Source organism: Carassius auratus, chromosome 8, assembly GCF_003368295.1.
Source record: "Carassius auratus strain Wakin chromosome 8, ASM336829v1, whole genome shotgun sequence".
NCBI lineage: Eukaryota > Metazoa > Chordata > Actinopteri > Cypriniformes > Cyprinidae > Carassius > Carassius auratus.
Window position 1 is genome coordinate 12,490,141 of NC_039250.1, and position 20,162 is coordinate 12,510,302.

The window sequence follows — 20,162 nt, forward strand, 5'->3', positions numbered from 1 at the left end:
CAAAAAAATTTACACATCAGCTTTATCAAATAATACAGTGCTGTTTTCGGTCAGAGTTTTTCTAAAAGTGAGGATGGTTTGTGTTCCTGAGCAGTTTTGTGACACCAGAGGATCTTAGCAGTGAATGAAGGTTTTAATTTCTTCTTCACTGTAAAATAACACTCCTAGTGGCTAGTTGTTTCAGCATGTACACACAGGGCTAGGATTTTAACTTGTTCAGTGAAACTACAGCTAATGTGCTTAAATGTTGACTGATATCATCTTTTTTATACAATATGTAGAAAGTGTTGCACTACTGGTGCACATGGCAAAGAAAAAACAAAACAAAATGTTTTTCTATTTATTAAATTAAAGACTTATTATTAAATAGAAATATCTAAATAAACAAATGTTCTTCATTATATCAAATGAACTATGCACGACATTATTAATTTTCGCCACTTGTCCACCCATAAAATAAAATAAAATAAAATTAACTAAAATTAAATAAAATTAACTACAATTAAATAAAATAAAATCAAATTAAATTAAATAAAAATCCAATCAAATTAAATTAAATTAAAAAAGATTAAAAAAAGATATTTAAATAAATAAATAATATTGCACAACTTGTACGCTTAGAATAAATAAATAAATAATACACTTTAAAATATAAATATTAATATCTAAGTTATATTAATAATTAAATGTTGTTAATAAGGCTTAATAAACTATGGCATTATTATTTGTAGGTTGTAACACTTGTCTGGATGGATGGATGCAGGGATAGGGCCAATCTAGAAAAATCATCTTGCTGCTCCCTAAAAAAATAAATAAATAAATATATATATATATATATATATATATTTGTATATACGCTTTAGTCCCCTTTCATTTATTAGCTTTCATCAATCCTTTCCACAGCCGAGAAGTCAAACTAAACGGGTTAAGAATGCATTTAACAATTAGAAAGACAAAGAAGGAAATGTTTCCACAAGCTTCTGTTCAGATCAAGACTCTCATGCTGCACGTCTGTCTTTCCATAAGTTTAAAAGCTTGTTTCATTCATCACAGATCACATGGCAGGGGTGAGAAACCAAAAAACGTGTTCTAAACTCAACCCTGTGGATTCCGGTGGGGGGAGATCTGCCTCCTCTCTACATGTAGGTCATGGTTTCTTTGTCTCTCCTGTTCTCGGCCGGGATACTATTTGACGTTGTCATGCCATTGATAGAAAGCTATTGTTGCCATGGAAATGTGCAACAAGTGATGGCAGTGGTGGGCTACAGTGGATGTGAAGAGAAGAGAAAGGGGCTTGTCAGTGAATTTAAGTGTAATGTTGAGGGAGGAAAGATAAATGCCTGTATGCTTTTGTTCGCTCTGGATGCATGATGGGTCAAGGCTGATTAAAAGAAGCAGCTGGCTGCATTCGGCGTGTAGATGGAGCCGAACCGAAAAAGAGGGAGGGCCTTACTGGAAGATGAGACGTGATTTGTTGTTCAGTTGTTTTAGGTCCCACTCAAACCTCTTGATGTAAGGCATATATCAAGGGTTTTTCTGCTAAATGCAAATATGTATGGAAATGTAAATATAAACCACTCTCAGTGCATGTTAATACATGCTCACAGATGTTTAGCTTTTTTTTATTTTTTTAGTTTTGTTGCTACATGTGTTGTTTATAAAGTTAATAAAATCTGCTTTCTCAGTGTTTAAACTTCCAAATTCTTCATTTGAAGTCATTTTAGAAAAGCTAATCAAACAGAAAAGCAATGAACTTTCCATGAATTTTCATTTTTAATTAAATATTTTTCCAGTATTTTTATTTGCAGTTTCCCTTCAGATTCAAGAAAGCATGTTCTTCTAATTATAAAAATATGAATATTAATATTAATATTATTATTTTTCCAGTATTTGATTTTCCATTTTTTTCCTTCACATTTAGGTGGGCTTTTTTTTCTCACAATACACACACACACACACACACACACAAACATTAACAAGTTTCAAGTTTTTTTTTTTCCGATTTATAAAATACTCTTACTTAATAGACTTACATGAAGATGATTTGTGATTTGTTTTTCTGTTGTTTTAAGTTCTGCTCAGTCCTCTTGATGATAAATATGTACAGCTTAGGAAATATCAAGGGTTTGTTGGCTAAAAATCAAGGGTTTGTCTCCTGCGTATGTAAATGAAAATATGCAGTGATTTTTAAAACATTACTGAGAGCTGTTTTTTGTAAATAAGATAATGTATATATATATATATATATATATATATATATATATATATATATATATATATATATATATATTTATATGCACAGGAAATTAGACCATTTCCCCCTGCTTTTAACATTCCCAATCGCTCATTTGAACCTCTTTAGCTCGCATGGCTCTGGTCTTTTTGTCATTTTGGAAAAGCCCTAATCAGCTGTTTAGCGAGTGATGGAGCATCTGCCGTGACAAAGCGACTGTTTAAAAGGTACTTCTCCACTTTTATTCACACTGCGGTTGTCTGTTGCTCTGGGTTTCCTCTGGAAAATGCCTGAACTTCTCCTCCTCCTTCTAAGACAGTAATGCTCATTTAAGCCCAAAACAGTGCTGTGTTTTATGACCCAGGATTCATTGCTGTAACTTAAGTTACTCTATCCAGTATGGCTGCCATCTGTAGGTGTTACAGGAGGGTCCTCGTAAAGGTCAGCCGAATGGTGGAACAATAACGACAACACAACTCAGCTGAGTTTTCTCTAGTAAATAGCATTTGTATTGTGGTAGATGACCCTGACTGCATTAGTAACTAGTCCTCCTGTTTTTTCTCTGGTGCCCCAGCCCCCTGTTCGGCAAATCAGTCAAACTGCTGTGTGGGAGCCAATATGGCCAACCCACATTCAGAGGACAAGTGTGTGGTCACTGCGGTCTGGGGGCTTTTGTTGAGGCCCAGGGGAATCAGGCATTATGTGGAGAGGGGAATTCTGCTGGACTTCTCAACGCCTGTCCCAAGAGAACCTGACGCTGTTTTACAGGAAACAACTTCAAATCAAAATGATTAAATAAACGGAAATACTCATCATTTTGAAAAGGAGGGTCAAACTGTAAAAAAAGTGAAATATAGATTAAAAAAATAAAATAAAAAGCAATAAACTTAGTTATCACACTCTATAACAATGAAGATTTCATCCATTTCATTTTCACTATATATTTTCAATATGACTTTTCTGTATTATTTTGCATTTAGGAGAGCATTGTATTTTTGTAAACAGAAATATACACATTTTACAACATTTTTAAACATTACACTTTTTTAACTTTCACTGTAATACCATTAATGCATTATATTTTATGAGAGAATTTCACTCTATCTACTTCTAAAAATATTACTTGCCATTTCTGTGTAATTATTTGAATTTCCTTGCAATTTCTGAGCAAAAATTGTATCTACACCACATTTATTTTCAGTTGGGTCTGGAATATATATTTTTTTAAATCTCAAATAAAACACAAGTATTTTGCCCCACACATTTTGAATTGTTAGACATTTTTTTAATCTTGATTTTTGCCTGGATCTGGTTTGAAATGCATTGGCTGTGATCTCAGAGCTCTTGCTGGTGTTGATGCTGCACTCAATAGTGTTGCGTGAGCTCCTGCCTACAGTGCATACTAATACCAGGTTTTCTTTGGCCCGCTGGTGTGCACTGTGCATTAGTGATGTCACTGCTTTTGTTGTCCTGCAGGACACTAAAGCTTTAGCCTACACAAAACAAACCAGCTTTATAGAGACGCTTTCAATGCAACAAGCAAAAAAAAAAAAGGCTGAACAAACATGGTGGAAATGACTTTCACTCGTTCCAGTTTGTGCATGCAGCTTACAGTGTGTGATCATCTCATCTGAAGTGTTGTAATAGTTTACAGCGTATGTGTGTGTGTGTGTGTGTGAAGTTTGTCCACTAATGGACATAAATAAATGGCATTCTGCATTGGTAGGTGTCCCGCAGCTCTTGATGAACTTTCACACTGCTTGCGCAAGAAGTCTGCTTTAATAAATGACATCCATTAGCATTACAAAGCGCTGTACTAAAATGACGGCTGAGGCTGAGCTGGTGGGCTGGACATCTACGAGGGGGTCTGCGCTCACCTCCTTCCTAGAGCCACACACACACACACACACACACACCGGGATCAAGGAGGAGGACGGTTTGTATCAGATGGATTTTGAAATGGATATCACACTTGCAAGCTGAAGGATGAAGACAGTGTAAAGTGCATATAGATAAGAGGAGAAAGATATACAGATGCAATTCCAAGCACAGCCCAAACAAGTGAATGGATGCTAGGACTCCAACTGAGGAAGATCATCACAAGACAAGCAGCACAAGGCAGAGCTACAAATACATCTGTAAGTCACATCTCTTATATCCAATACAAAGTCCGATACCACTACTGAAACCCTTTTTTGGGTTCTTTTCTAATATCTAATGTGTTCTGATATGATTAATCAAATTTCATTACAAGTAGCTTTTCCACAAACTGAGGCAAATGGTAATTTCTAGAAGGTCATTCACACAAACACAAGACACCATCATGTGGAAAACACACATGACACACAAAAAACGCAATAAACATAAATTAAACAACATATGCTGTAACGTAAACCTTTATCTACATAACTAAGGAAAAAAAATCACAAATGCCATTAATTATGAAGCATCACATCAGAAAAAGTACACATCAAACTGTACAAAACAAAATTAATTGTGGTATATTTGGAGTCTTTAACAGTTAAAATGACAATCATTTAAAGTGTAAATTTAATATGAATGTATTTTATAAAATCTTAGAATGTTGTTTATTTTGTTATTAATTATTTAAAATCTATACATTTATATATATTTTTTTTTAAATTGTGGTCTCTTACTTTTGACTCGCTCTTCTTCAGTTATATCTGCCGTTGTGTTTCATACGGCTGATGTACATGTTTTACAAAAGAACAAGGAAGTCACATTTGAGGAACACAAGTGATTTATTTACACGGCATACGGAAGTTTCCCTGATATTTCAGATATCTTTTTTGGGTTTGCATTCTTCATGTTGTTATTTATTATGTATTTTTATTTATTTGATTTGTGTCCAGATGTGAAGATGTCCCCGGTGCTCTTTGGAGTGATTTTGGCTAATGCAGTGGTAATGTTGGAATCACATTTCTTTACCTCATTTGTGAAATTCTTCAAGTATGATCTCATTTTGGCATCTTTTTTCTTTATGTGTTTAACAATGAAGTTTAAAGGTATGTGTGAACCAACTCAATCATGGTCAGCCGGGCTTTTGGGTGAGTAAACTCTGCATTTGTGCCACTTAGACATTAATTCATTCTATAAAGATTATGTACGTGAATTTTGTCATCGGATTAATAAAAGGCTTTTTAGTTGTAAAAATGTCCACTTTCAGGTTGTGGTTAATGTGACTGTTTGCTGTGAAATCTTTACTGATTTTCATAAAGTAAATGAAAGAATAACTATTGTTATATATTGTTAACATATTAAGATGACCAGTTACTGAAGTAACTGATTATACACCATAGATCATTTTTTTAATCATGTTTATTAAATAGAATCTATTAGGCTGTTAAGGAATATTAATTTTAATGTGTTGTATTGGATTATATGTTTGAAACATCAACAAAACGAATTATTTAAACATCATATCTTAGGACTGATTGGGAGATATAGTGTGACAACTGACCATTTACAGTACATGCTATTTTATGCAACATATGGCCATTATTAACAACATCTACACCAAACTGCATAATTTCGCTCCGTTTGTGCCTGTGAATAAAATTGATGCGCACAATGTACAAAATCCTGATTCAGTAGATCTCAACCTGTTGCAGATGTGCCAGACTCTAACCTTCTGATCCAGAAGGATGCAGTGTACCATCTTGTGAACACATCGTTCACTTTCGAGCAAGCTCTGCGTTACTGCCGTGGTCAGTCCAGCGGCCTCACAACCTCAGGGGTCCGAGAGGACGAGGAGGGGGCCCGGAAGTTACTCTCTCAATCCAGCACGCAGGGCCCAGTCTGGTTCCAAACCAACAAAAAACAGAACCCGACAACTCATCTGGTGCTTCCCAAACAAAGTAAGTCTGCTTATGATGTTGGTTACAGTATAATGTCAAAATGTGACCCTGGACACAAAAACAAGTCATAAGTAGTCCCCTATAACAAAACTTAATTTTTTATTAGTAATGCTAAAAACTTGATTTGGACAACCTCAAAGACGAATTTCTCTCTCTCTCTCTCTCTCTCTCTCTCTCTCTCTCTCTCTCTCTATATATATATATATATATATATATAAGTTTTCAAATGATGCTTAAATCTCAATTTTAAATGTATTCTTATTACAAGTTTTGTGGTGCAAGGTCATATATCTCTGTAACTCCACAGAAACGATCTTCAGAGGATTATCTTTCACGTCTAAGGACGGCTATGCGCGTGTGAACGCGTCTTTCCCGCCGCTGTCGGGGGTGAGCGTTTGCTTGCGCGTGCAGTGGGACCCGCGGCGAAATGACGTGTCCACGGTGTTCTCGTACGCAGCGCGCGCTTTCGTCAATGAGTTCCAGCTGCGCGGAAAGACAGGCGACAGAAGAGTCCGCCTAGCGCTTCTCATTCAAGGACAGCATCATCGGCACAAAGCCGAGCTGCCCGTTGATGGAGAGTGGCACCATGTTTGCGTCACGTGGCGCTCGAGCGATGGATTTTGGGCCATTTACGTGGACGGGGAAACGGGAGATTCAGATAGAGGGACAGCTCGGGGAAATGCAAGGGATATCCACGGAGACGGGATATTTATATTGGGCCAAGACCAGGATACTTTTGGTGGGAATTTCACGGAGCCGTTTTTTGGGAACTTGACTGATCTGAGCGTCTGGGGTGAAGCTCTGGAGTTAGAACAGGTGACGGCGCTGCACACCTGCTCGCAGCTGACCAATCACAGAGCTTTATTCAGATGGCAGGACTGGAGCCTCACTGTCCATCAGTCTGTCCAGAATGTGTCTGCGTCACTCACCTGTCCAGGTCAGCTTCATTTACCCACCCAGAATATCCTACAAATAACAACTCTTATTATTGTTGTTGTTATAAAATATGCTTTAACAAATAATTTTTAGCACTTTTTAATATTTAATATTTGTATAATATGTATAATTTTTACATTTAATATTTTGATTTAATATTTTTGTGGAAAATCGGTGGATCAAAGTCTTTAGTCTTAGATAGATAGATAGATAGATAGACATTAGATTTAATTTAATATTTTAAACATCCTATTAAATGTAATATTACTATCATATTTTCTATTTAATTTAGTTCTAAGTATTCAAAAAATGTAGCTTGTATTTTTATTATTAAAAGTTTTATTATAACATACTTCAGATTTTCACTATTTATTTTTTTATATATGAAATATATATAAAAAAGTATATGTCAATAATAATAATTGTATTATTATTATTAGTATTAACTTACAGATTGGATTTGTTGGATCTTCTGATATTTAACAAAATTATCTTATTAAAGTTATCTTATTAAATATATAAATAATATTATACGAATACATTTAAAGCTACAATTAAGAACATATCCTTGCCAGTTGTTCAATATTCAAAAATGTTTATTATATATATATGCAATATTTAAAATAAATTAAGTGTATGTTTATAATAATGATAATAATGTCGATGATGATTGTTATTGTTATTATTATTATTTGTTTACAGATCCTACTTGGATCTTCTGATATGATTACTTCAGTATTCATTTAAATTTTTAAAACAAGTGTATTTTTGTTAAATATTTTGACTAAAATTAAAGTAGCTATTTAATGCGTTTCTAAGTGTTGTTTGGTGTTACATTTAATATTATATATTTAGTGTTATAATAAGTGTTTTGTTGTTTCAGCTGAAATGTGATGATAATAGGCTACTAATAATAATAATAATGCATTCATTTTAATTTCCAGTTAACTTGTGGTGGATATGCCTGTTTTTGCAGGGTCCCTGAAGTCAACACAGAAACAGGAAGAGGAATGTGTGGTTTTTAATGGCTGGTCTGACCGTCAGCCTCAGTACAGCACTGCCCCCTGCACACACACGCTCCCCTTCATCTGCAGAGTCAGCAAAGGTGTGTGTGAGAGCAGGCACAGTCAAACCAAAAACTGTTCAGGCACCAGATATCATTTTTGATATTTTTTTTACTAGTGGATGCATGACCCTATAGTTAATTTATGTAAGTGAGGATAGCAAAATACTTCATACAGTGGACTACTGGTCAAATTTGGGACCAAAAATTATTCAGACCCTTTGCTTATTCAGACCATGTTTTGCTTGAGTGTTTTTTTCTTTAATTGCTAATGCAACCTTTTTACACCACAGACTGAACAAAATGAAGCATTGCTTGGTAACTGGTCGAAATTGGTATATAATTGTGTACTTAAATTTATCAGCTGACAGCTATACAGCTATTGAGTGAAATAAAGTGTGAATGTATTGAAGAATGTGAGCTGTGAGTGTGTACAGAGTGACAGTGCAGCTCTCTGATCCACAGACCATTATCTGAAGATGAAGAACGTGAAAGAATCTCTGACGTCCAACCCAAGCTCCTTCATGCAAAGTCTCATGCAGTATGGCGTGGTACAGTCGATTTCTAAAAAGTGCTTTCTCAGCACGACTATTCTGCACACAGTATTATTAGCACACTATCATTGTTAATAATCAAAGTTTAAAAGAAACCATCTGACTTGTATTTTGTCCCATGTCTGTCAGACCGCAGACGATGTGCTCTCTGATGCTGTAGACGGGCAGAGCTGGACCTCAGTGTCCCGTCTGTTGAACGTGTCGGAGCAGGCTGTTAAGAAGGAGCAGAAGCAGCTGGAGGACATGGACATGGTCTCTCTGATGCATGTTCTCTCTCGGGCCGCTGACCTGCCCAGCATTGCCAACCACAGCCGGCGTGATGCAGAGAGGCTCGGCCACAGCTTCATCACCATTGCAGATTCACTCATCAGCCAAGACAATGTCAGCAAATGGAACAGCATCAAAGAGGTGATCTATGCGTTAACTACTGATTATTTAAAGGGATATATGAAGATAGTCTGCCACACTTCTTGAGAACATTTTTGCAAATGTCTTTTATGAATTATAGATTATTTTCTTATATTATTATCATATATATCTATATATTTTTGCAGTAGATTTGAATTCTACTGTCTTATATTACAGTTTTCTAAACCATCAACTTGCCACATTCCAATTGTTTTTATTTATTCATTTAATTATTTTATAATTCTGTAATAACTACTGCTTAAAAGTTTGTGATCAGTATTTTTTTAATTGTTCAAGTTGTTCAAAAGCGAAAGTAAAGGCATTGTTTTCATTCGGTTTTACTGTTCTTGCTGTATTTTGATCTAATAAATGCAGCCTTTGGTTAGCAAAGTTTTTTTTATTTTTTAATCTTACTGACCACAAACCTTTGAACTGTATTGTAACTCTTTATATGATACTTGATAATTCTGTAATTAATGATCATTCAAAGAGCAGTTCCAGCACAGCTGGCGTATGATATTTTGTTTATCCAACCATTAAATAAGTTCATTTATGAAGTTAACATTCGCTTACATTTTACATACAGAGTGACTAGTTTGTTTATTCATATATTGGGTTTGAATCAAAAATAATCTGTGCTTTGTAGGTAGTGAAGGGCCCAATGGCAGTCGTGCAGACTGTAGACCGTATGGTGAGCAACCTTAACTCTCTGCTGACAGACGACACAGACACTGTGCAGATACACAGCGACAATATCAGTGAGTTACACAGACATACAGAGCAACAAGACTGACATGCACTGAAATTAAAACCCTAGTCAAAAACTGTGGTCCTGTGTTGCAGAGCTGCAGGTCCAGCAGAAGCTGCTGTCTGAAGGTTCTCACGGTTCTGCGTTTTGTGGGATGGATGTGGGAAATCGTGACTGCATCTCTGTCCCAGCAGCAAACATGAAGGACCTACAGAACAATGGTTTGAATATTTAAAACCAGGATATGAAGTCTTTTTAATTGATGCACTTTTTTTATTCCTTTCCTTATTTTTTATATCTTGTGCTTGTTCAGGCTTCAAAAAGGTGACGTTACTGAATACATGGTACAGCACTGTGAAATGTCTCTCAGAGAGAGAGGAGAACATTACCCTTTTCCCTATAGTCAGTGATGGATCTCATAGGTAAGATATGAATACAGTATGCAGATTCATTGAATTAATTCAGATCATCTGTGTCTGCGCTACGTGAACACACTCTTTAAAACACAGCTGCCATAATGGGTTTTCACAGCCATGCCAAGATGTTCTAAAGAACCTTTTGTGGAATGCAAAGATTCCATTGATGTTAACGGTTCTTCATGGAACCATAGATGCCAATAATGTGTGCGATACTGCAGGAAAATCCCTTATTACAGAATTAGCATATTTCAGTGTAATTACAACATGAATGTGTTGTCATATTGCTGATGGTGTGACTGTGTGAATCAGGCATGTGCGAACAGTCTTGGGCTCGTCGGTCATCTCCAGTACAGTGCTGGCAGATGGACAGCCGATCAGCATGGCCATAAACTTCACACTCCAGCACAAGATTCAGGTACAGGAAATAGAATGTGTCATTTTTATTGTGGAAGCATGTTTTCTAAATCCATGGACTCATTTCTCAAATTAGCTTTGGCTAAAGTCAGAGTAGTGGATGCCAGTAAAACCATAAAAAAAAGTTATCGGAATCATTCAAGCACATGTGAGTTCCTTACAAATCTAGATGACTTCCTTTTTTCCATGGATCAGTTGATTTTGCTGAATTTCAAAACTGATCTTTTGCATACAGTTTAGTCACAAGAGGCATTCAAGCTCCAAAAGCACAAAAAGCAGCTTAAAGTACCTTAACACTAGTCAGTATATGCATGGTATATTTCAAGTCTTCTGAAGACGTAGATTGATTTTTAAATGTAGACTGCTGTTCAAACATCATTTTCACTAGATTTTATCATTTTAGGAGAACTGATTAAATGAGAACTGATCAGGGTTGAATGTACTGTGTTGATGGACAGTTACGCCTGACTTCTTCTACATTGCTTCTCTTTTTCACTCTCTAGAACGCCTCACTGAATTTGACACCTATCTGTTCTTTCTGGGATTTCGACCTGATGTAAGCCATTTTCGTGTACTTATTTAATGAATTCTCATATGCTCTCATAAATGTTTTGTATAACTGTATAAAAATCTTGTTTTGCCTTGACGCCTCAGGCCAGAGGGGGGAGGGTGGTCAACAAAGGGTTGCACCTCTATTTCCACTAACAGAAACTCCACTTCCTGTTCCTGTAACCACACTACCAACTTTGCCTTGCTGTTACAGATCTCTGAAGTTCAGGTAAAGAGGCTTTTAATAAGAAGTACCTGCAACAGATGGAAAATCATAGTACAAAGAATAGACACTGATCTTACTTTTATATTTATATATATATATATATATATATATATATATATATATATATATATATATATATATTTATTTGATTTCACATTTATTTCAATTGCCAAAAAAAATAAACAATCAGTTACAGTAATGACCCTGGTTGCAGATAAACATGAGGAAACAAAGTTTGACCACTATAGGAAATAAACAGTTCAATTAAAAAAAAAAGAGTAAAATTAAAAAGTAGTATGACAAATCAAATCCTACTACTTAAATTGTTTGTGTGTGTATATTAGCCAGATCCGGATCATCAGACAGCCCTGCAGATCTTCAGTTTGATTGGCTCTGGCGTGTCTCTGTGTGGTCTCATCTTCACATTTATTCTCTTTGTGGCTGTCGGGTGAGTTTCCCTGTGTTTGTAGGTGGGAATATATAAATAATATTAATAATAATAATAAAAAATAGTGCTGATCCACTGTTACTGCATTATGAGTCGCTCTCTGTTTTCCTCTAGCGTTCCAAAGTCAGATCGGACGACAGTTCACAAAAACCTGATCGTGGCGCTGGCTGTAGCTCAGCTTCTTCTTATTTTCAGCGACTGGGCTGAGGGAAACCAGGTGTGACGTCTATATCTGTCAACATGTTCTTTTTTTATTCAGCAGTGTCATTTTATGCATCAGTGTGTCACAACACCTAATACTTGATAAGAAAAGACTGGAGAACTACAAAAATAATAATTTGTTTACCAAAAAGTTAATGGTCATCACTGCCAGATGCAAAAATAATATATGCCATTATGTCCATTATTTATTATGCAAATTAACAAATAATTAATTGAGACAATAGGATGATTTTAAATAGATTTTTTGCTCCATCTCATCAAATTGTTGCCACCATTTTATTGTGTTGACAAACGAATCATATTTTGAACATCACACTTGTTAAAGTGCCATTGTGTGTGTGTTTAATAATGCTGCTAGATACTAATATAACCTGCTTAAATTAAGGGAAATGATCTGAAATACAGTCCCAAATGATTTTTCTTTTACGTTTTTCTTTCTTTAAAAAAAAAAATATATATATATACTTAGTCTAAAATAATATATGAACAAAACATGAAATAAATGGTGAAATGTGAAAAGAGGATATTAAGACTTTGATATTGGCTGTTTTTATAAATTTCTTCATAAATATCAGATGGTATTGATAAAAAACAGTAGAGAAACAGCTGTGAGATTGCCACATAGTAGTGTTTTCTTTAGAGATAAATCACTAAAGAACACTTGTACCTATCTATTTCTATTTCTATGTAACAATCAAATAATATACTGTATATTTATTTAAATGATATTTTTGTATTCTAGTAAACATCTCTAATGTACTACTGCTAGCTGGTATGGGCCTGTTTTTTGTCAGCTTTTGAATGAAGCATGTGTATATTGTTGTGGAGCAGGAAGTCTGCTGGCTGGTGACGGCGCTCCTGCATCTCTTTTTCCTGTCGTCTTTCTGCTGGATGCTGGTGGAGGGCTTGCTGCTCTGGAGTAAAGTGGTCTCTGTGAACATCAGCGAGGAGAGGCGCATGAAGCTGTACTATGTGCTGGGCTGGGGTGAGAACCGTGTGTGTGTGTAAATCATTATGATTCATGTTCTGTTTGATTAACCTTCCTCTCACACATTGTGTCTGTATTTGCTTTGTCTTAGGGCTGCCGGTTGTTATAGTCGCTGTAACCTTGGCAGCCACTTTGGATCAGTACAAAGCACAGCAGTACTGCTGGCTGAACCTGCAGTCGCACGTTATTTGGGCTTTTGCGGGGCCTGTGCTCTTTGTTTTGGCCGTAAGTATGTCACAAGTGCGCAGTTCCTCGAGTAAGTGTGTGTGTGTTTGCATCAGAATAATTGTCACAGTGGGCTCTTATTTGCTTTTGAGTGTATGAGTATATATGATATACTGTTCTGGGCCGGGTTTCCCGATAACGATTGATCTTAGAGCTTAAGAGCGTTTTCTACGAGTAATTTTGCGATCGTTCGTTATTGTTTCACGTGTGTTTCCCAACAAAACTTTATATATTTATATATTATGTTAGGTAAAAAATGTTAGCCTGAATGCGCTGTAAGTTCCTTTGGATAAAAGCGTCTGTTAAATGCATGAAATTATTTCAATTAATTGAGAGAGAGAGTGAGACATTATTTCAGATCAAATACATAGCTGGTTTTCGTGCACTTCAGCAAGTCATTGACATATTTTTTTCCCCCGGTCTTTGAAATTAATTATAAATTAATGAAAAAAAAATAAGAAAACGAGTTATAAAGTGTACAATAAAGCACAATCAAATGCTTATATTATAATCACATTGCTCTTGAATCAAGTTAAATGTTTAATCTTCTGTTTGTCCTGCAGGTGACAGAATAAATCTGTTTTCTTACGATGCACTTAGGGCTTCACGATGACTCCAGAGCACTCGTAGATCTACGGTGAAGTGCTACTTAAGTTACGATGATTTTGGGAAACAGACCGTGATATTAAGATCAGTTTTACGATCGTTTTTACGAACTTCTTAGGCTTACGAAGCTTTTGGGAAACCTGGCTCTGATGATATTAAAGTCAACATGAAATCTATTTCCTAAATGGCTTTTATAGATCTTTTTGTGAAAGATTCATCATATGTTTGCTTTAAAAAAAAAAATGTTTTAGCCTTGTAATGTTTAACAAAATGTCATAACTGGATCTTCTCTCTAGTGATTTCTCTCCAATCATTTAGTCAGTCTTCCTCCATCCAATCAACAACATCTGGATAGAATCAAGTTTTTTTTGTAAATTTTGTTAAATATATTGCACTCAGATACATTAACTTTTCTTCTTCTGATTCATCACAGCTTTAAAGCAGTCTGGACCGGAAAGGACACTTCTAATTAAAATGTCAGCTAAATGCATAATGAATGAATGCTATGTGGATATTAAATGCTAATGATCAGATTTTTTAAAATGTAATTCAAATTCAAATTTAAGGTTGTTAGCACATCAAATAAACTTAAGGGATCGTATCATCAGGAAGCATATATTCTGCAACCATAAAATACATATTGTACATTTCTGTATATTATAAACTCCAGATTTTCTGCATATAGTGACTGTTCTTTGTAGTATAGTGTTGTGGTGAACACAGACTTTTGTATGCCAAAGATTTCTGATTGCTGCATGTTTTGTACATCATGATAATCTTCACAAATATGGTTCATTTTAAAGCCTTGATACAGTAGCCAGATGTAAATAGCTAAACATGTGCTATAAATCAACTGCACGTGACTTCATCGTTAAGCTTTTAACTCTTTCAGACTTTATAAAAAAAAAAAAGAGGTTTGGGATATTATAATTTACATAAATGTGATTATTTCAAGGCTGTAAAAAGTCGTGTTTTCAGGGCAACAAAAAGCTAAAAAGAAAAAGTAAAACATACAAATGTATGTTCATCGCAGATGTCATTTTAGACAAATATACAAAAACCATTTCATAATTTACTTAAGGGTAATGTAGCTAAAATGCTAGCTCATTTCTGATCCTACAAAGATACATCATCCCTGCTTTGAACATGACAGAGTCGTTTATTAAAGGCACAGCATAAAAAAAGAACAAGAAAAAAGATTGAGGCCACAAACCTTCACAGCGATAAGTTCACCTGTTAAAGTGAAGTAATGGGAGATGTGCTTCTCTGTTCTTAGGTCAACGCTGTGGTGCTTTTTCGGGTGGTAACGGTCACAGTGGCCAGTGCACGTCGCAGAGCCAAAATGCTGACGCCCAGTTCTGACTCCAAACTTCACACGCTGGATCTTACCTGGTGAACGCTGTCTCCCTTTCAAACTTCCTTTGAAATAAAAACAGGCCAGAGCGAAGAGATAGAGAGCAGTTTCAGCCAGTCGTTTCTCATTATTGTACACATTTCTAGTTCTTCTCTTATCTTGTTGAACAGAGGAAGCAGCGAGAAAGCACCTGTTTGCCAGTAACTCATTTATTCCTATCAGCCACCTGGACTTGAGAAGATACCATACAAACAGCCACAGAGACTCGTTTGTCCTGTTATATAGATACTTCCTACAATGAATGAGCAGAAATGAATCAGAAGTGTCTGTATAATTAGCTAGTGTCCTTGAAGAAGAGTTTCAGTCATACTGAAGTAAAACTGAGCAGCCTAGCCAATGCATTCAGTAATCTGAAGGAGTGATATTGTGTTTGTGTGCACACGCAGGGCAGCGACGAGGCCAGTACTGATCCTGTTACCAGTGTTAGGTCTGACCTGGCTGTGTGGGGTGCTGGTGCATTTATCTGTCGTCGTGGCCTATCTGTTCATCACACTCAATGCTTTTCAGGTAACACTCCACACATTTATTTTCAATTAAGATTTATCTTGCAGTGATTATGAAATCAAAATTCTGTTGTCACACGGACATTGTTTTGTCTTGTATTACAAACTCTCTCCGTTACAGTGGTGCATTGTTATAAATATGTGTGTTACCTGCAATAAAATAAACTTTAACTGAAAAAATATATATATAAATAAAATAAAACTTAGTTGCCAAAGCAACAGTTCTTATTTTAATTGAGTTAAATTTAAAGTACATAATTAATCTAAAACGTTAAATCTATATAGACATATATTTATAAAACAAAAACTACTAAAGTGACAAAAATTGCTATAAAATGAAAAAAGAAATCGATTCAAAATATTAATTAAAACTACAAGATTATCCCAATGATGCTAAAATAACACTGCAATGGTGTGCTTCCACAATATTTATTCATTTTGATGTTATTTATTTTTATTTTGTTTTAATGTGTATGTGTGTGTGTGTGTGTGTGTGTGTGTATTAGCTGTAATTTATGGCTCAACTGCTATGAACTTCAGAGAATAAAACTTAGATTATTGAGATTTGAGGTAAACCTCCCTTTACTTCTATAAGTAATCATTTTAAATAACTGTGACCTCGGTATGGACAAAAATAGTTGTTTTTTGTCATCTTTGACCAAATCGGCCAGCTCTGACTTTCCACGCACCTTTTGCCTTCTTCTCATTCAGATTCCAGTCTGTCAACACATTTGAAATGAACTTCCTCTCTCTGTTTTCAGCTTCACGTAGCTCTCTCGGACTGTGTCTCTTTCTTCCTCCCATGTCTATAATGAACGAGAGCTGAATTCCCTCCCAGAGCTTGTTAATGTAGATTTACTGTGTGCGTCTGGGAAAAAGATAAAAGAAGCAGAAGACAGATGGAGAAAATGGAGGAGAGGAGGAGACACATGAGCAGAGTCCGTCACTGGAAGGAAACTCTTCTCATATAATTAGCCAGTGCAGATCTGTCTCGAATGTTTTATGATGCAGGAAGAATATGGACCGTAGCTGTAATATATGGCTGATTCAATGCTAACTGATAACAAGAGCGGAGAATAAAACTGAAGTTTTGAGCTAAATGTCCCAAAACAAAAAAGTTTCTCCTGGTTATTTTTAATAATAGATTTTAAATAATAATATATTATAATCATATATTTTTATAATAACTGTTTCTTAAACCACAGATGCTGAATCTTCAGACAGATCATTGAAATGTAGATCTTACTACATTTATATTTTAAATTTAAGAATTATATTCATAAATAAATAGAGTAAACATCATCTTAAGCAATTCTGAGATATTTTTTAATTTATTGTTAATTATACTATGATTTTCATTTAAATTCTTTCTTTACCTCTCTATTGCTTAATTTTAAAACACAGCCATTGATTGAAACACACAAAACCTTATATATCCTGTCATTTTATACCCCAAAATCGAAAATAAATTATTTTGCATATAGCATTATGAATATTCATTATATTTTAGATCTCGCAATTCACCTCCTTTTTTTTCAACACTTTTCCACCTCCTCAAATTCTATTATTATTATTATTATTATTACTATTTGTATGGTATAGTAATTGTTGAATTTAATTTCACATTTTACTTTAATTGCATTTTAATAACTTCATGTCTGGAAAATAACTAATGACCCATAAATAAGCTTCATTTTGTTTATGCAGACTGACACAAGATTGAGATTGACACAATCAGTTATTTACATCTTATTTTTATTCATGTATTATTGCAAAAGGTACAGTAGAATGACCCATACACACTATTATAAAAACCTATTTTAGTGCTGTTCTTTGCTCAGTGTTGTTAACATTATAATCACTCGCATGAGTGAGGGGAAATGTTATTTTATTAACGCTCTCCTCTCATTCTAGGGCCTGTATATTTTTCTGGTCTATGCGGTTTACAACAGTGAGGTATGACTTCTACAGTACAATATTTATCAGTTGGTATTTCTTATATTTCAGGAGTATGAGGAATTGATTTTCATTTCTAAATTACAACGCAATGCTGTTTCTGAATGTTTCACGGTAATGTAGGTGCGAAACGCTATAAGAAGAATTCAAGACAAGCGAAAAGCTTTGTCATTTACAGTAAGACCGTATTTTTGCTCATTTGAACAGTTTCAATCTGTTTCTCTGTTACCGTGCTCACTTGTGATGTCATTTCCTCTTGCAGAACTGCTCGCAGCCTATCAACTTCTTGCCCTCCCAGAAGTCTCCCAGTGCTTCATGGGTACACAGCCTGCCGACTCGTTCCAGCCCGGAGAGCAGCGAGAGCTCGACTCCCATCACCACATCCACAGCCGACTCGCTCGTCTTTAAGAACGGTACGTCAGACTCATGCGAATCCACCGTCTTCAGCTCAGTTTACTGTTGCTTACAGTCAATATGAGTTTTAGAAAAACTTGATTTGCTTACATGTAGCATCTCTGTCCTTTATATCTAAGAACGGTTTAAAGAGGACCATATTGTGAATTTCCCATTGAAACCAGCCAACAGAAGTCAGGTACGCTGCAAGCCACACATGGTTGGCACTGATATTATATACGCAGCACTTAACCGTGCCAATAATACACATAACCAAATAGGAATTAGGCTTGTCACAATAACCAGTTGTTATCAGATTGACCTGGCTTGATCTTGTGTTTCAGGTGGTTCAGCTGACAGCCTTTAAGCCCTCAGGTAAAGAAGCGTTTCACATGAACATGCTGCTGTAAGATAATGTGTCCACACTGAATCTCTAGGGGGCGCACTAGTTCTTCACTAACACAGGACTCATGCACTTTTCAAACAAATGACACTGAAACCATAAAATTTGAGTTTGAGATTTGTCAGAATAGAATCTGAATACGTTTTTTGCTTCTCCGCAGGCTGTTGAGACTACACTACAGATCTGCATGGACCCGCGACTTATCCTGGGATGAAGATGTAGCTCATTCTGTGGAGGAGCGAACACTGCCTCCTCCGCAATCCTGCAGGCCGTCTCATTCCCAGAGCTCAGTCTGTGTTGAGCGAGTTAAGGTTTTCTGATAAACATGGTACGACTGTTTCAGCAAATGTTCAATGAGACTGCGCTCATCGTTTTATAATGTACAGACGCTGTCAGAGTAAAGAGGCTCACAGTAGTAAAAATGGACAACCTGAGCATCATCACACTATTAATCGTGACCAGACAACAGAATGAGTTGTTAGTGATTTTCAACTTCTATCAATGGAGATTCACATTCAGTTCTTTTGCAGAATAAGAAAACTGGACAATGAAACCTATCAGCTGTGCAAAGTATCATTTCAATAACACATTATTGATGTTTTATATAAAGTCTAGTGCTCAAAATAGCAAGCATGTGAAGATTATCTTATCATGACAGCATAATTTTAATGGTTTGTTTTTGATTTCTTCATGCTGTAATTCTACTACCCACTTGAAATAACGCAAAAGTATTTTACTGTAATAGGCATTCCCTGTTTTTATACAATGCATATAAAATGCATCATGTATTACTTTTTTTACTCCCACTATTAAAACTAATTTGTTTGTTTTGATGTGGAAAGTGTGGATCTCTAGTCTGTAGTCATTCATGAATCCTGATTTTATTTGATTTTTTTTTTTCAAACGATACACTTGATTAAAATAAAAATGAATAGAAAAATAATTGGTTCGATCGGATTTCAAAAGAAGCTCTCTCTCTCTATACACTCACAAAGGTAGCAACATGTGTGAATGTTTTCTGACCTTCCCATAACCTCTTTTTATTGGCACACTGAAGAGACACTCAGAGTAGAGCAGCGTGTCTGTCTTTAGAAACGAGTCCTTTCAAAGTAAGATTGCTTTTGAGGCCGCCACACACACAGTCTTCAAACAACTGCAACGTCTCGTTTATATTATTTTATTGCAACCCATTCTTTTTTTTCAGTTAAAAGGAAAGACAAATAAATGTGTAATCTATGTAAAAATGTGCTTTAAATAGTTTAATTGATACTGTTGATTACATTATTTCAATAAATATCTTCTTTTGTCTCATTCGATTCGTTTTCGGACAGGTCCTTTTGGAATGTTTTTTAAATACCAACTTAATAAATGTATTCGAAAAAATCAAAGAAATTACAATACTCATCATCCATTCAAAAGCACAGGAGCATTAAGATAAAATAACAGAGATGCATAAGCGTTCAAATGAAACATCTGCAGAGATCACGCTTAGCCGAGAGAAAAACGTCACAAAGATGAAAGCGCTATAAAAACACCTCCGCGTCCACAAATGATTGTCATGCTCAGATGATTTAAA

The 20,162-nt window shown here is 35.4% G+C and overlaps 1 protein-coding gene across 3 annotated transcripts; it reads left to right on the forward strand.

The window, feature by feature from the left end:
- The first annotated feature begins 4,030 nt into the window (after positions 1-4,030).
- Positions 4,031-20,159, forward strand: adgrd2 (adhesion G protein-coupled receptor D2). 3 transcript variants are annotated; one of them, XM_026269727.1, is made up of 26 exons: positions 4,040-4,371; positions 5,107-5,156; positions 5,253-5,301; positions 5,866-6,111; positions 6,419-7,048; positions 8,024-8,152; positions 8,576-8,661; positions 8,794-9,072; positions 9,719-9,830; positions 9,916-10,041; positions 10,134-10,242; positions 10,549-10,654; positions 11,157-11,209; positions 11,308-11,431; positions 11,773-11,876; positions 11,991-12,093; positions 12,927-13,083; positions 13,178-13,311; positions 15,194-15,309; positions 15,718-15,838; positions 17,749-17,790; positions 17,914-17,967; positions 18,053-18,203; positions 18,324-18,382; positions 18,528-18,558; positions 18,747-20,159. In XM_026269727.1, the coding sequence occupies exons 1-26, from the start codon at positions 4,299-4,301 to the stop codon at positions 18,752-18,754; spliced, it is 3,252 nt and encodes a 1,083-aa protein (XP_026125512.1). In that variant the 5' UTR covers positions 4,040-4,298; the 3' UTR covers positions 18,755-20,159. The 3 variants fall into 3 exon arrangements, with proteins under 3 accessions (XP_026125514.1, XP_026125512.1, XP_026125513.1); XM_026269728.1 differs by having other exon boundaries at positions 4,043-4,371; positions 12,930-13,083; XM_026269729.1 differs by lacking the exons at positions 17,749-17,790; positions 17,914-17,967; positions 18,053-18,203; ... (1 more) ...; positions 18,528-18,558; positions 18,747-20,159 and adding an exon at positions 16,596-17,742 and having other exon boundaries at positions 4,031-4,371.
- Positions 20,160-20,162: the final 3 nt, after the last annotated feature.